General features: G+C 50.5%; 1 protein-coding gene across 9 annotated transcripts in view; it reads right to left on the reverse strand.

The window, feature by feature from the left end:
* The window catches only part of FGFR2 (fibroblast growth factor receptor 2), a 105,147-nt gene extending 95,096 nt beyond the window's left edge, over positions 1-10,051 (reverse strand). For 7 of the 9 annotated variants that reach the window (XM_072740250.1, XM_072740249.1, XM_072740248.1 and 4 more), the window contains exons 1-2: positions 9,654-10,051; positions 5,416-5,677 (exon numbers count right to left, since the gene is read on the reverse strand). In XM_072740250.1, the coding sequence (XP_072596351.1) occupies positions 5,416-5,584 (169 nt within the window). In that variant the 5' untranslated portion in view covers positions 5,585-5,677; positions 9,654-10,051. Of the gene's footprint in view, positions 1-4,706; positions 4,782-5,415; positions 5,678-9,653 lie in introns of all 9 variants that reach the window. The other 2 variants (XM_072740243.1, XM_072740242.1) reach the window with 1 other exon arrangement.
* Between the last annotated feature and the right edge of the window lie 5,608 nt (positions 10,052-15,659).

Consider the following 15,659-nt stretch of genomic DNA (forward strand, 5'->3'; position numbering starts at 1 on the left):
TCTACCTGGGGAAGCAGAAGGAAGTGGCCGATTTGTGGAGACTCCACGGCTGCCAGAAAGCCTTAAGGCTTTGCGTGAAGATAAACATTTTCCCCAAAATGGAACATGAGTTATACATAGCTTTAAAATCTCACATCCGGGACCCTTAGTTGGCTCAATGTGTAGAACACATGACTCTTGATCTCAAGGTCATGAGCTCAAGGCCCATGTTGGGTCTAGAGCTTACATTAAAACAATAATAATAATAAGTAAATAAATAAATAAATAAATAAATAAATAATAAAATAAACAATAAAATAAAAATAAAAATTATAAAATCTCAAGTCCAAGAGCCTCTAACATGTCAAAGCTGTGTTCTTAGGCGTTTGCTCATCTTGGATACAACGATGCTCACCTTGGATATGACGACGCTGCAGCGTAGCTGCTCAGACCAACTCCCCTTTTCAGTGGAGGCCAAAGGTTCAGCCCCTACATCAGGTTCACTGCTCAGCCAAGTACAGGCTTGAACAGGGTCACCGTCAATTAAAAGAAACCCCTCTAAAAGGGCAAGTCAGAGCGAGGAACCTGGGGCAAAGGTGTGGCAGGGTGTGCAACATCAAGCATTTCTGTGCCATTAAAGCTGAAAAAGCAGAGCCTTCGCTAAATCTAAGTGGACACAGCAAATAGATAAAAAGAATTCAGAACCTAAGGCTAAAGTCATCCCCCCTCAAAGAAAACAAATAATAAAATCGTGGGTATTTCCGCACAGCGACATAAAAACCAACGGATGGGAATCATTTGTGGGATCACCTGAAAAACTTGCCAAAAATAATCTGAGTTGCCTACGGAGGCAAGTCACCATGCTAAGAATCCAATCAGGACAGCGGAATCCAATGAGCACACTGGCTGTACTTCCTACCTGGCACCCAAAAGCCAATTTCTCATGTTCTCCTTGAAAGACTAAATTCAGACAGCTTCCACAGAAATGGAAAATCAAGCCAGACCCTGATGAGAAGGAATGGTAGCCTTTTAACAATTACCCAAACACCACCCAAACAAGAAGATGCAGGCTGCAGGGCTACTGGATACATTTTATGCAGAATGTGAACACTGAACAAGACTCTTCCTGTCTAAAGGGGAGCCTAGGTATTCCATAACCACTAATCCTTCACTCAGTCTGATACTGGAAATATCTCCTATTGGATGGCTCTGGTTATCTGAATTCTCACCCTCAGCTGGGTCCCAAGGACTTGGAACAGAACCACTCACGGTTCCTTGGGGGGGGAGAGGGGGGCTTGTCCCCATAGTAGGTATTCACTGTTTTGATTGGTTAAAATAAACAGAACACACACACACACACACACACACACACACACACTGAATTCAGATCAGAGAGAGCGAGTATAGAAAGTACACAAACACCAGTTCTCTCAACTTGCCCAATTATAGCTCTCGAAGTAATATTAAGCACAGTTCTTTGTCTCTGAGTTGTGAAATACTTTATACACAAATAAAGAATGTGTACTTCACTGTGTCTGTAACTGCATAAGCCTGCATCTGGTTTAGCTGACCAAGAGCTCAGTCCTTGTTCCTCTACTAACTCTCAAGTTCTAGGCAACTCTTAAATATTAACACTCGTGCTGAGAAACAAAGATGCAGATAATACAAAACAGAAGATTATTCTAAATCATTCACTCTTGGTATGCGGATATATCCTTTTTTTCTTTTAAACTTGCAATTAAATGCGTATGGCTGATGTTATGGCATGCACAAGACTTCTAACAAAGGACTAAGCCATGCTGGAAAAATCTGACTTAGAAAGTTCTCCGTGTGCATCCTTCGCTCACCCACTCTGCCACTGAGCTTTGGACCAACTCGCACTGGTCCGGGACAGCATCACCTCTTAGAAGGTGGCCAAAAAATTGGTTTAAAAAAAGAAAAAAATGCAAACTACTTTCTTCCCAGGTTGTTGCTTTCCAGAATCACACTTTGTGGAGGGTGGGAAAGTAATTAGGGGTTTGGGGTTGGAAAAGCCCTTTTATTTTAGCTCCTACTGGGCTGGTGTAAACAAAGATATCATTAATGTCAACAAGGACTTAATTAACCGGAGTAGGTGACAACGTCAGAAAGAACTTGAAAGAGTCACCTCCTCCCCAGGATAATCAAGCTTGACTATTCTTTAAATAATTAGAATATTAATCAACAGAACAGTACTTGGCATTGACAACTGCCCCCCCCCCCCCCCCCCCGCCCTTTGAGTCAATAACTGAGTTTATAGCCTTCAGCCATTCCCCTCCAACAAATGAATGACCAACTGAAAATATTCTTTTTTAATCTGGGATATTAACTAAAATCTCCTGGAGATTATTTTCTTGTCAAGTCAGTTGAGTAGATCCAACCGTACTGTTATCACTTCACAGTGTCCAGAAGACAAATGGTATGTGATAGATGATATAGGATAATATTGTACAAAGCCGAGAAGACTCCAAAAGGATCCTCCAGTATTAGGGCTCCAGGCTCCTTCCTGGAACTTACTCACATTTTTCTCTGGACACATTTTCCTTTGGTCCAGCCCAATAGACATCATCTAATATGAGCCTCCAAATTAACAAACCAAAAAGTCTTCCAAGATGGGGCCTGGCACAGTAGAAGTTTAAGGCTGAATTTATGTTACCCAAAGCTATCGTTAATACTGGCCACACAGGACACACTGGGATTAACACACACTCATCCATCCATCCTCCCTCCCACCCTCTTTCCCCCCAGTTCGGCAGGACCATGGCCTAAACTGGAGCAGTCCCAGTCAGTTGGTCGGCTTCCACTTAACTCCTTTTTCATCTGGAATTAGACTGACACCAAAGCAAAACTCCTGCAATGGAAGAAGTCAAATGGGTTGCCAATATGGTGCTAGCAGACCAGGACAGCACAGACCCTACAGAAAGCAAACACAGCTGCCTGCAGACACGAAGGGCCTTCTCCGTTAGAACTTTCTTCTCAGCTGTCCCCCAAAGCCTCCACATTTCCTGATGTTTTTAGCAACTGGCACACCTGGCCCCCACGGGGCAGAGCAGACACATGTGCCCATGTCACTGGGAACAAGGATGATAACGTGTCCCGGGTGCTCAGGAGATGCCAGGCCGAGTGCTGACTGCTGTCTGCTGTCTGCTACCAGGGACCCTGAAATCTCCTGGTGACCTTTTGAGGTGAGGAACCAGAAAAGCTCCCAAGGACATTAATATACATTTAACATTAATGAAGACCTTCATGGTCATCTTAGCAAACCACTGGATGACAGAGAGGCAAACGGGTACAGGGGTTCGCATGCTTTTCCGAAGCCACCCCTCTGCAGGTCCGTGTCTTCCGCTTAAAACGTCTCACAACCCTGGACACAAACTTCACAGAAGCTGTGAACCCAGAAAAATGCACGAAATGACTTTTGCAAAGTTATTTCCTATAATTTGGGGGAATTCGCAAACCCCCCTCCCCCACAACCCCCCAGAGTATCCACAGATCCCGGTTGGGAAGACCTGCTTTCAACAATACTCCCATTGTTGGTCATGATTTTTTTCCACACAAAGAACCGTTGGGGGGACTTTATCACTGTGCACAGTTTCTTCCCCTCTCTGCCCCACCTCTTTCTTCCTGAAGATTTTAGACTTTCTTCAGTAATTAAGGACGATAAAAAAAAGTCCTCCAGGACCCTTTCGCATTTTCTGTTGAGATAAACTCCCAATAATGCCGCCCTGAAGGTAAAAATGAAAAATGACAGTTTCTTCCTAACCTGGACCATTCCTGGGCTCCCCCGGTAGGAAATCCTGGCTCAGCTGCCTCGCTATGTGCTGAGCCATGCACTCAAGGGAAAACCAGCAATTAGGAAGCACATCTATTTTAATTATTAGCAGAATTAAAGAAGTTCAGGCATGACTTTCAGAAACCAGGACCCTTTTCTCTCACATGAAGCCCTTTAAAAAGACATCGCCTTTTGCAAATCATATGCGTGTTCAAGTCACAGCACATGTCACAAGGTGGCTGTCCCATAATCACCGTAGCTGGAGCCTCTAAGTGCCACAGACAGAAACCCTCACCAGACTCCCCCTCCCGGAGACATCTGTGACATCACCGCACCTGTTCTGGTAAAGCCTCCAAGCCTCTGCATGACACAGGGCCCCCCAGCCTCAATCTCACCGGTGCTTGACCACTTTGGGTAATCACAGCTATTTTAGGAAAACAGCTACCCTAACCTATCTTTTCACAACCTGTGTGCGGGGTCTCACTGGAAGCCCCCTTCTCAGTGCTCTCATCTAAAGAGGAACACAGCCCTCCTTCCCCTGTTGTCCCCAAGCAGCTCTCTGTCCTTCTCTGGCCTGTGGCACGGGGTGCTTTGCCAGAACAGCTGAGCTGACCCCAGACCACTCAGGACCCACGGCGGCCCCCAAAGCTAAGCAAGCACCAGGTGGGCTCTCAGCAAACAGGTTCATTAAGTGGCGATGAGTGCTGGGATCTGCCGTTTTATTCTCGGATTACCACTCGAAAAATAACTCAGCTACCAATATTCCCTGCTGATGACAGATTTCAATGCCGCCCCAAGTGGAGGCTTGGCTACTGTCGTCTCCCCCCAAAGACCCGGGAAGGAGGTTCCAAACCTGCCCAGCTGAGTAATTCAGCCCCATTGAGTGTTCACAACTGGCTTTCTGCCTTTACAATTAAAATTTCCAAAGCTGAAATACCAGTGTGTGGCCTCTTCGATCTGGAAGTTCTCACAGACGTGGGAGACGCCCATGCACCTCCACTTGCAAATTTACCTAAAACAGAATTTGCAGCTTCTGTGACGTATTGCTTAGGTATTGGGAATTACAATGACTTAAAAAAAAAAAAAGTAATAGGTCAAGCATCTCTGTGAACTTCAGAAGCTTCTTTTTTCTCCTTAGACAATGAAAATAAAACGTCAGCATTTCAGATGATGGCAATTTCCCTTCATGGCTCCTTTTGCAGGAAAACAGCAATTCTTTACATCCTAAGCCAGACTCTCCCTCCACTAAGAATGCTCCTGCAGGAAGGCTCTAGATGGCATTCACCTGCAGGCTCCCCTCCCACAGCTCTCCCGGGCCACTGGAAAAAGGTGAAGTGCCGGCTGCCTCCCTCACCCAGTGCAGAGAAACGCACACACCAAGAAACCACCAAACTCTAGCATTCTGCCTGCAGTGTCACAGCAAGGAACCTTCTCTCAATCTCTGACTTAGGGGTTGGTGGGGGGGAGGCAGGCAGCAATCTCGGACTTGCAGGGGAGCAGAGAGGCCCCTTTCCTTGCTCTACAGAGACTCACTTACAATGCAAGGGCAGCTGATTCCCCAAACAGGCCTTGACCTAAAGTGCCACTTCCGCAGACACCTCCCCAAACAAACTTGGCACCCCGAAAGGTGGGGCGAAGCAACTTACCTTCCGGCTCTAACGTGGTGTCCTCCACTAAATTGAAGGAGGGCCGGGCCAGGGACAAGGTTGCCATGGTGACCGCGGCCAGGCAGACGAAGCGGGCCCAGCTGACCATGGCCGCGGCGGTGCCAATCCCCCGTCCTCTTCCGTATCTCCATGTGGACGTCACTCCCATCTGCACACCTCCTCTGCGAGCATGGACTGCCAGCAACGCCTCCAGCCTGCGGTGGGCTACGGAGCCAAGGTGCTGCCGCAGCCGCTGCAGCCTCTAGGGGAGACAGAGTCGGCGAGTCAGTGAAATCCTCCTCCCCAAGGCCAATTCATTGAGACCCAAGGGGCTAAAACAGTTTCTGGGCCTCTTCAAACAGATATGCGCCAGCAGTTCCTCTGCATCAGCGGCAAACGCACGCGTGCCTCGGGGTCGCGGGTGCTCCCACCAGGCCGGCCCACCCCGGGGCGGGCTGATCTCCAGGAAGCAGACTTTTCAGAAGCGGAGATGAAAGAGTAGCCCCGGGACGCGGCTCCGGCTCGGAGCGGCCACTTCACTTAGGCAAAGTGCGCTCTCTTCTGCCATCCGCTGTCACCTCCACAGCCCTCCGAACGCAGAAGCAACGTGACCTTAGTTTCAAGGGCAATTACAAAGGCAAGTGACCAAGGCTCGGGTTGGCAGAGCCGGCCCTGCTAACCTCTCTTAGGCCAACTGGGCCTTTTCAGACAGCTGGATGGGGACGGCGGAGGCGGCTGCTTTGCAGACTTATTCCTGGGGCTGCACCGTAGTACCCAGCAAGAAAGGGGACCGGCGAAATAAAAGGGACCCCAGGAAGGCTACCAAAAAGCCCCACCAGTTTACACTGGTCAGGATTCATTTTCCAATGCGGAAATGTATTGCAACCGTTCGCCAAGCAGCCACTTACGGAGAATGAACGGGACGGCAAATACATTCAAGGCGGCGGATTCCCAAAAGGGGATCAGAGCCTGAATCCCCTTCCACTGTCACTACCGGCAGCCGGGGCCTCGAAAATGTCTTCAGCCCATACAGGCTGGGTTAGCCAAAGGAGAGGAGCGGGTGCGAACTGTGAGGACGAACGCAGGTGTTTATTAGCGAGGATGGTGATATGTAAATTACTGTCGTGGTGCGTGATTGGGCCGACAACTTTCAAAACGCTCACCAATTGGCTAAAACCTCAGAGTAGATGTTACAGGGGGTGCTGCTCCACTTGCTGGTCTGTTCACCCATGTGACCCAAAAGCAAAGAGAATCGTCCAAGCTTAAGGATTCCAAATAACTTTAAATGTGTTCATTATCCGCAATTACTAGGTGCAGAACCAAAATGCACAAACTTGAGAAAAGCTGAAAAGAATCACAGATTCTGTGAACTACATTTTAAGATCGGGGTGGGAGGGGTGGGGGTGGGGGTTGTTGAGGGTGAGACCTCTAATATAATAATCTCTAAAGCCCGGGCTTTTGGCATGCCAACTTGATGTTTCAAATCCTGCCGTAAGATTTCATCATTGCCTGAGCCTCTCCGAAGCTACATCAGAAAAACTGTTCCTGTTAGCCTTGACTAGGGATTAGAATGGGAAAAGAGAATGCTGTAACCAGTTCCTGAGAAGGAGAAAGAAAAAGAAAAAAAAAAAAAAAAAAAAACCCTCGGCTTCAGAAGAGAGCACATGTGAAACGGTGTGATTCACAGGAAAAGCAAGGAAAGCGTGTGCATGTGAGCACACCCTCCTATTTTCAGATTGCTTGAAGGATGTTGTTTTCCCCTAAATCTTCTTTCCTCTTGAAGTTAAGAGCCTCAAAAGATAACTCGTATCTATTTCTACATACGTGTGGGAGGAGAGTACACAAGCGCTCTCATTGATTTACTAAGCATTTCCAGAATGCATGGGAACGTTCTGCCTCTGACACAACTTTGTGCACAATCTTCAGTCCTAGTAGATTTCATCCCAGGCTGCTTCCCTGGCCTCATCACCCACCTGTCCCAGCCCAGAGGGGCTTCCTCTGCTCCAGGCAGAGAAAGCTGGCCAGTGACCCAAATCAGCTAAATCTCAGCCCATTCATTCAGCCCATCAGTTTGCACCAGAAACTTGAGTTTTGGCCACTACCAGGTCCAGGCCGCAGGCAGCCCCCTGCCCAAACCTCTAGGAGGCAGAAGCCTAAGGCAACAGGTCTGCACAACTCCTCACCGGAGTGGACACAGGCACGGAGGGACCTCCTAGGCAGGATAATTAGGTCCCGAGGCTCGGTGTTGGGAACACAGGCCCAGCAGGCTGCTGGCGGCCACAATCTCGGCTTCCTGCCTTCAATACCATAATCCTTCCTGGAGTCTGAGCCTCAGTGAAAGCCCCAGCGTGTTTATTTTTCCCCTTGAAAGGGAACTCTCTTCTCAGCCTGGGCCCCAGGAGGAGCTGTCACCCTCCCTATGATGGACGGCTGGCTCTTGACGGCCACCCGCTCCCCTGGTCCGTTTTCACCTGGGCACAAGCCTGCCCCCAAAGACAGGCAAAGTGACAAGCAAGAGAGCCTGGGGGGCGAGTGGTCCCCATGCCAGGTTTGTGCTGGTTTCCTCAATCAGCCAAAATATCCCCAAAGCCCCCACGCTCCAAGAAGGCAAACCGACGCGGCGCCTGCTTCGACTGAGCTTCTACCACTGAGCGGTGATCTGGCCTCCGCTGGCTCAGCCGCGCTGAGCACTTGGGCGCTTTGTTCCCGGCAGATTTTACATCAGGAAAGTCAACAGTGCCAAGCAAGGTTGGGATGCCGGGGTCCCCCCCAGGGGGCAGACCTATCTCGGAGCTCAAAGCCTCCCTACTGCTCCCCTTGTCTTTGGAGCTGAGTAATGGAGGGAGCTATCAAGGGGTCAAATCTGGGCGGCCGAGGCGAGAGGGGGTGGAGAGGAGGGTCCTCAACATCCCGAAATCTCAAAAAAACACAACATACAGGCTGACCCGGCCGACAACCCACCCCTCGGTGAACGCCAGCAAGCCAGCGAGAACTTGCAGCAGCTTTGGGGAACTCCTAACCACCAGCAGGTCCGCTTCCATTGTAGCATTTCTTTCATTTGTTGGCCTGGAATATCCTGTTTTTCTCCCCCTTCTTGGGGCGCTAAAGAGCTCAGAGAAATCTGCATTTTAATTGACATTCCAGGGAGAGGGAGAGGGAGAGGAGGGAGAGGGGCGCCTGATTGCTTTTCTATTCAAACTAAACAGGCTTTTCAGATGAAAATGAGTTGCGGCCAGTAGAAGATTTACAGGGATTTGGGACCAGGGGGACAATGGGGTTTTAAATGTTGATAGCGTTTCACACCAAACACATAATGGGTGCCCCGAGTGTGAAAGCAGGTTTGCTTTTAAGGCTGGGTTTTACTGAATCGGGCCGGAGGAAGGCAGGCCCGCAGGAGGGTTTGGCGAGAGCGCGGCTTGGAGGGGACGGCGGCGGCGGGGCGCGCCCGGCCGGGACCCCCCGAGCCCCACCGGCGCCTCCCGGGCCCGGCCTGGCTCCCCCGCGCGGCTCCGGCGCTGCAAGAACCAGCGCGCAAGTTCGAACTCGCCTGCGCGTTCAACCCCCGCGAGCTGCCGCGGCTGAGCTGGGAAAAGTCGGTCCAGCTCGCCCCCTAGCCCCAGGCGCGCTGCGCTCCCTCCGGGAGCACCGACGGCGGCGGCGGCGGCGGCGAGGGGGCCGGTCCTGAAGCCCGGGAGCCCCAGCGGCCTCCTGCCCCAAAGGTGCCCCCACCCCGTTGCCCAGCCGGCCCCCCTGCAGCGGCTCCCTCCGGGGTGGGGGTGGGGGGTGGAGACGGGCCCCCACCCCCGCCCGGCCCGGGTGGGACAGGGCGCGCGGACCCCGGAATGGGGCGCCCCGAGGATGCGCCCCCCCGGGCCCCGGGCCTGCCTGCGGGGCCGAACCGCCAGCCGGGCGGTGGGCTCGCCCCGGGGTCGCAGGATGGCGCCGGCCGGAGTTTGACAGGGAGGGGGGTGGGTGTCGCACCACAGGCAGATGTCAGCATCTGGACGGGGTGATGCGTGGGAGGCAGAGCTCGCCGTGCCCGCCGTCAGCACGCTCCCTGCGCCCCCGTGCCCGTGCAGCCCGGGAGGGAGGGCAGGGACCGGGCTGCACCGTGCCGGCCCCCCGCGCCCTCCGCTCCGGGGCCGGGGCTCCCGCGGCGCCTGCCTCCCCGGCGGCGGATGCTCCGAGGCTCCCCGAGGCTCCCCGGGGCTCCCCGGGGCTCCCGACGCGGCGATTACCTTGAATGGCAACGCTCCTCGGCGGCCGGTCGGGATGCAGCGAGCGACGAAGTCGGGGGAAACTCCAAAAAAAGGAAAAAAAAAAAAAAAAAGGAGAGTGCTCGCTCCTCGGGTCCTGCGCGCGCCCCGGCTCCGAGGCTTCAGGCGCACCGCGGGCTGCGGGGGAGCGCGGGCATGACGCCCGCCGGCCGCCCTCGGGTCCGGGGAGCGCGACGGAGGGAGCGGGCAGGCTCCGCGCCTCCGCCGCCAAACTTCGCTCGCGACTCGCGAAGGCTCCGAGCGGCCCGCGAAGCCGCGGCCCCGGGGCGCCCGGCCCCGCCGGCCCGCAGAGCAGCCGCCGCGCTCACCCCGCGGCGCCCGAGCTCCGAGGCGGCCGCGCTCCCTGCCCGCTGCGCACCCGCCGCCCGCCCGCTCGGCTCTCGCCGCGCTCGCCGCCGCCGCCGCCGCCCCCTCCCCGCGGGTCACGCCCCCGCTGAAACCCGAGCCGTTTCCTGGACGGCGGCGCCCGCTCGGCCAATCAGCGCCGCGCACCCGCCGCCCCGACTCCGCGCGGCTCCCGACGCCCGCGCGCAGCCCGAGACCGCGGCCGCCGGGCCCGGGAGGTGCCCGGGAGGTGCCCGGGAGGCGCCCCGAGAGGTGCGGCCGCGGCGGTCCGGTCGCGCTGCCTTGCGTTAGTTCAAGTCCCAAAAAACAGTTGCCTCCCTCCCTGCCTGCCCTGCCCTGCCCTGCCCTGCCCTGCCCTGCCCTGCCCCTAAAGCCACTGCACCGCCGTGGGGGGCGGCGGGGGAGGGGGGTGCGCGGAGAAATTTAATGCAACTGAAACTTTTGGAGGAGAGGAAGCAACCTGGGAACGTCTGCAGGACGTTGCATTTGTCTGTCCTGCAAAACAATAGCAGTGAGAGAAGAAACCAGCACCAGCTAAACGGAGGCCCTGCTCTGGGCAGGGCACCCCCGGGGCAGGGTATTTTTCTCGGCACGACCGCCCTGCAGAGGAATAGTCCCAGTTTCTGATAAAAGAAGCGGGAGGAGAGAGGTTGAGTAATGTGTCCAGGGCCACACAGCTGGTTATCTGCACAGGCTGACTTTTGAAATCGGCAGTCAAAAACTGCAACCAAAAAAAAAAAAAAAGAAAAAGAAAAAGAAACAAAAAAAAAGGAGGAGGGGGGTGTGTAGTAATATATATTTGGAGCAATAAAAAGAAATTGGAAAGATTCTAAAGACTCAACTCTGCTATAAATAGCTGTGTGGCCTTGAGCAAAGCAGTTCCTCCTTCTGAATCTTAGCTAACTTCAAATGCAAAATCAGATTCTTCGACTGAATGGCAGGCTGCAATTGGTTAAAGTTCGTATTTTCCATTTACCTTTCTCACGTGGCTGTGTCTATGGGATAATTTATTTTTTAATATACTTTCTCCTCTCCTCGCTCATCCAGCTCCTAAGCTTTGGTGCTTAAGTCCAAGACAATATAGATAAAGACCTTAATTATTTTTCCTTGGAAAAGGTCATTAAACCCAGAAGTGCTTCAGAATGCTTTTGAGGCCTGAAGATAGATGGAGCAGTGAGTACAAAACTGACCTGGAAAATCGACTTTTCCAGCATTTAGAAATGCAGTTGCTCCTGGGTCACCGACATAGAGCACTTCAATAACATTGATGGGGAAAAAAAAAATTTTTTTTTGAAGGTGCCGGATCGTGAGAAAATAATGCTTCACAATACATCGCAGAAAACTTTTATGTAAATGACATATGCTGGGAGTACCAACTCCATTGAAATGCCTAGGGCAAATGGCTGTGAAATTATATTTTGGAAATCCGACAGTAAAAATAATAGAATCTCAAGCAAAATTATCGGTCCATCGACTGGGTTATGTTTTTTAACCAGGTCAAGTCTTCTAACCTGGATCCGTCCCAAAAGCCTATTTATTTATTTATTTATTTATTTATTTATTTATTTATTTATTTATTTATTTTTAAGATCTTACATTTATTCATGAGAGACACACAGAGAGAGGCAGAGACATAGGCAGAGGGAGAAGCAGCCGTCCTGCAGAGAGCCGATGAAGGACCCCAGAATCAGGACCTAAGCCAAAGGCAGATGCTCCACCACTGAGCCACCCAGGTGCCCCCCCCCCCAAAAAAGCCTTTTAATTAACTGACACCTCAGCCAGGTGAGCCTCAGCTGCCCACTCACACCTGGATGGTTCTGAACACGCCCACCAGTACCTTTTCCAGTTCTCAGACCGTGGTCACAAGGAAGCGGGGTGGCTGACTGTCTGCGGGCTCCGGGCACTGGCCCTTACATCTTTATATTCTCCCCCGATGGGAAACTCAAGTGTCTCGGGACTGATTCCCTTCTCAGCCTGCGACCCATCCGTCAGCCATTGAAAATGCTGTTAACACATTCTCACATAAATTACTGGTGCAGGAAGCCATCGTCCCTAACCCCATTCATCAATAGCTTTATGTACACTGAATAAAAAGGCAGGCTTCCGCCGAAAATGACAAATCAGAACACCTACTTTCATGTCCAGATGCAGTCTGCAGAATTTATTCTTTATAGGGATGAAAAGACACCAATCCATCACAAGACCCTTATTCCCTTAAGAGTGTTCATTTTTAAGGGAGCAAAGCCCACAGGCCCACAGCAGCAAACTCTTCAGTTTTGAGAGAAGCAAAAGCATGTTTGGAATTTTTTTCTTTTCTTTTCTTTTTCTTTTTTTTTTTTTACAAAAACCAATTCTGTCATCATATTTAGGCTTCAAGTGACCTCAGAGGGTCTAGGAAAGCTTTCACACCAGTGAGGCTTCTGAATGAGAAAATAATCTCTGGACAGTTTTTTTTCTCTTCCCTCTTCAAGTGGCTGGAACCCCTTTTGTCAATGGCCTCCCGTGAATGGTGTTGCTAATAAGCCTATTAATGAGCTTCCCCGGCCGAGTGTGAATAGGTAAATAAGCCCCAATCTGTTGAGGTTCAGGGCCGAGGGCAGAAAAGCCAGCGAGAACTAAAGGTGACAGTTTGCACTGAACTACCAACGCTAGCACCAGGTTTCTGCTGAAAGAACCGCCAGACAAGGCCACATTCACCACCCCTCCACCCCCCACCGGGGGCCCTTTTCTTCACAATTTTTCCCCCTTTACAAAATGTCTTGAGTAGCCACCTTTTTTTTTTTTTCAAAAGCCCTCGAGACGCCCTTCTTTCTTTCACTCTAGTAATGATACATCAATGGAAGGAAGAAAAATGAGGACACCAGAACTCCGATGCCCCATGACTTTCAAGAAACAAATTGTGTCGCTAACCCATCAGTTATGGGAGGGGAGGGGAGGATGGGAGAGGGGAGGGGAAGAGGGGGGAGGTGGTAGGAGCCCTAGCAGCCACGGGCCATTCTCCTCTAAAGATTCTGAATTTTTTTTTTTAATAATTTGTTTTTTAATGGGTGGCTGTTCCTTCACCCTATAGAAAAGTTAGATGAATAAAGGCCGCTGGTGTTAAGTGCTAATGAGCCCTTCTGATGTTGCTCTGAGCTCCCTGCAAAACTATGAATTTCATTCTTTAGGCTACATCTCAATAATGTCCGTAGCATAAAAGAAACGTTTGAAAGGAGAAATATAGAATAGTCCAAGGACGGTGGTTAGCATAGTTAACTCCTGGGAGGAGGAGAGAGGCCAGGTCCCCTGACAGCTCTGTCCCATCTTCAGGGAGCTTATGGCATTTAACTCAAGCAACATCATAAATCCCAGCACCGAATATCGAACATCCGCAGTGCTTCTAAACTTAGAACAGAATCTTAAAGCTAAGACTTCCCTGGGGACAAAGTCTTTCCAGATCACCTGCCTCACTTTGAGGTGAAGGAGCTTTGGTTCTAACAGGCAAGGTGCAGCTCTCTCCGCTCAGTGACTGTGTGACCTTGGGCATGTTACTTAAGTTCTCTGAGTTTTCCATCTTCTCAGATAAAAGAGGACAATGGTGGTACCTATCTTGTAGTTATTTAATAGGGTCACTGAGAAGCTTAAGTGAATGAAAGTGTGATAAAACCTGTTTTTATTTAAATACTCCTCATGATTCTGGAAATGCAACGTGTTTTCTATGATTATTATTAGCCATTCTTAATATTTCCGCCCTGGGTCTATTGGAAGGATTCAAGTGTTTCAATGAAGGGTCTAGAACCCATTGGCACCACCAGGATATTATTATGGACTTGGTTTTAACACAGTCTGGAGCCATGACTTCTGAATTCCCCATCCTCACCCTCTGCCCTGGCTGAAGGACCTGGTGGTGCCTACCTGGAGATTCCTGAGATGGAATGTGGCCTGGGCAGGCAGCCTGAGTCCTACAAACCATTATCCAAATGGAAGGCAACGCGATGCTTCTTGGTACCCACTGCTCCCCAGCAGTGGGGGTAGCAAGAGAGGCAGGGGTAAGGTCAGATAGAAGATGTTTTAACACTGGTGAACAATTCAGCCCCAAAGAAAGAATTTCTTTATAAACATGAGGAAGCTGGGGGATCCCTGGGTGGCTCAGTGGTTTAGTGCCTGCCTTCAGCCCAGGGTGTGTCCCTGGGGTCCCGGGATCGGGTCCCACGTCGGGCTCCCTGCATGGAGCCTGCTTCTCCCTCTGCCTGTGTCTCTGCCTCTCTCTCTCTCTATCTCTTGTGAATAAATAAATAAAATATTTTTAAAAAATAATAAATAAAATAAACATGAGAAGCACCTGAATTAAAATTGCCCCTATGTTCTGCTCGTACAGTTCATTTGATTTCCAAGTGGCTTCCGTGACATGCGTAGGTTTTCCTAAGGAGACCAGACCCAAAGGTGAGGAAGTATGTGTTAAACCATCACGTTGACACCTCACATTTTACAGGGGAGAAGGGTGGGCTACAGAAAGGGGTAGTGGTGGGCTCAAGGTCTCACCACAGTTAAGGGCAGAGAAACCCAAAGTCTGGTCTCCTAATGGGGCTGGGATTCATTGCAATCGTCATCAGCTCAAGTCAACCATTTTCATCTATCCATGCCAGGTGATGGCTTCTTTTAGGTGGTTTCAACCCAGTGCAGAGTTGAAATATGCTGATTAGAATTCATTGCCTCCCCAAATGTTAATATTTCAAGAGAACAGTTACCCACTCACCATGGGTTCAGCCTACTTTAAATGATTTAAGAATTTGGTTAGGGTCATTGTTGCTATTAATGTTTCCAAGAACCTTCAAGTTCAGGTACGTAAGATTGTTATACCTCTTTCACACACCTATAGTTCGTCGGCTGAATTTGCAGTCTTCCAAATAGGAGGAGAGGTAAGGGCCAAAGTTTGTGGTTCATAAAATGACTCTTATCAGTGATATTATGAAAACAAACGGAAATGGAAAATTCTAAAGAATTGTGTTTGAGGAATTAAGGTTTAAAAATCTGCCTATATTTGCTACATAAAACCGAGTAACCAGGTCTGTTACTCAAAGAGCAATGAACGGGCAATTCTGGAACTCTGACTGCATTCTGGTTCAAGAAAAGCAAACATTGCTATAAAAGTAGTGGGAGGGGGAATAATTGGGGAAATTTTACTCTGGCCTCAACACTGCCCCCAGGTGCACCCCACCTCCACCCCCTCACCCAATGCTGCGAGTTCTTACCAGGCACCTGCCCATCTGTGAAGCAAAATTGATTGGTCAGTTCACTGGTTGGCCAAACCAGCCACATGTAATGTCTACACTGCCCAAAGTCACAGGGTATTTGACCAGCAACATTGTGCAGTAGAAACAGCGCCAGGCCAGGGCATCCAAGACCTGGGTTTTTACCCCAATGCTGCCAAGAACCATACGATTCTGGGAAGGTCCTTGAACGTGCCCCCTACACACTCGCACTCCTTGGCCTCACCCTCTTTTGCATAATTAAGGTCTCCTTTTAAGAAATGAATTTGTCTAAGATCTCCAGCCCCTCCAAGCGCTGAACATTCGCTGCCTCCAGAGAAACTAAAAAGTTGTCATTCACCCATCACCAAACAGCAACCAGGTTAGAGGAAGT

This window comes from Vulpes vulpes, chromosome 15 (assembly GCF_048418805.1).
Source record: "Vulpes vulpes isolate BD-2025 chromosome 15, VulVul3, whole genome shotgun sequence".
NCBI classification, from domain to species: domain Eukaryota; kingdom Metazoa; phylum Chordata; class Mammalia; order Carnivora; family Canidae; genus Vulpes; species Vulpes vulpes.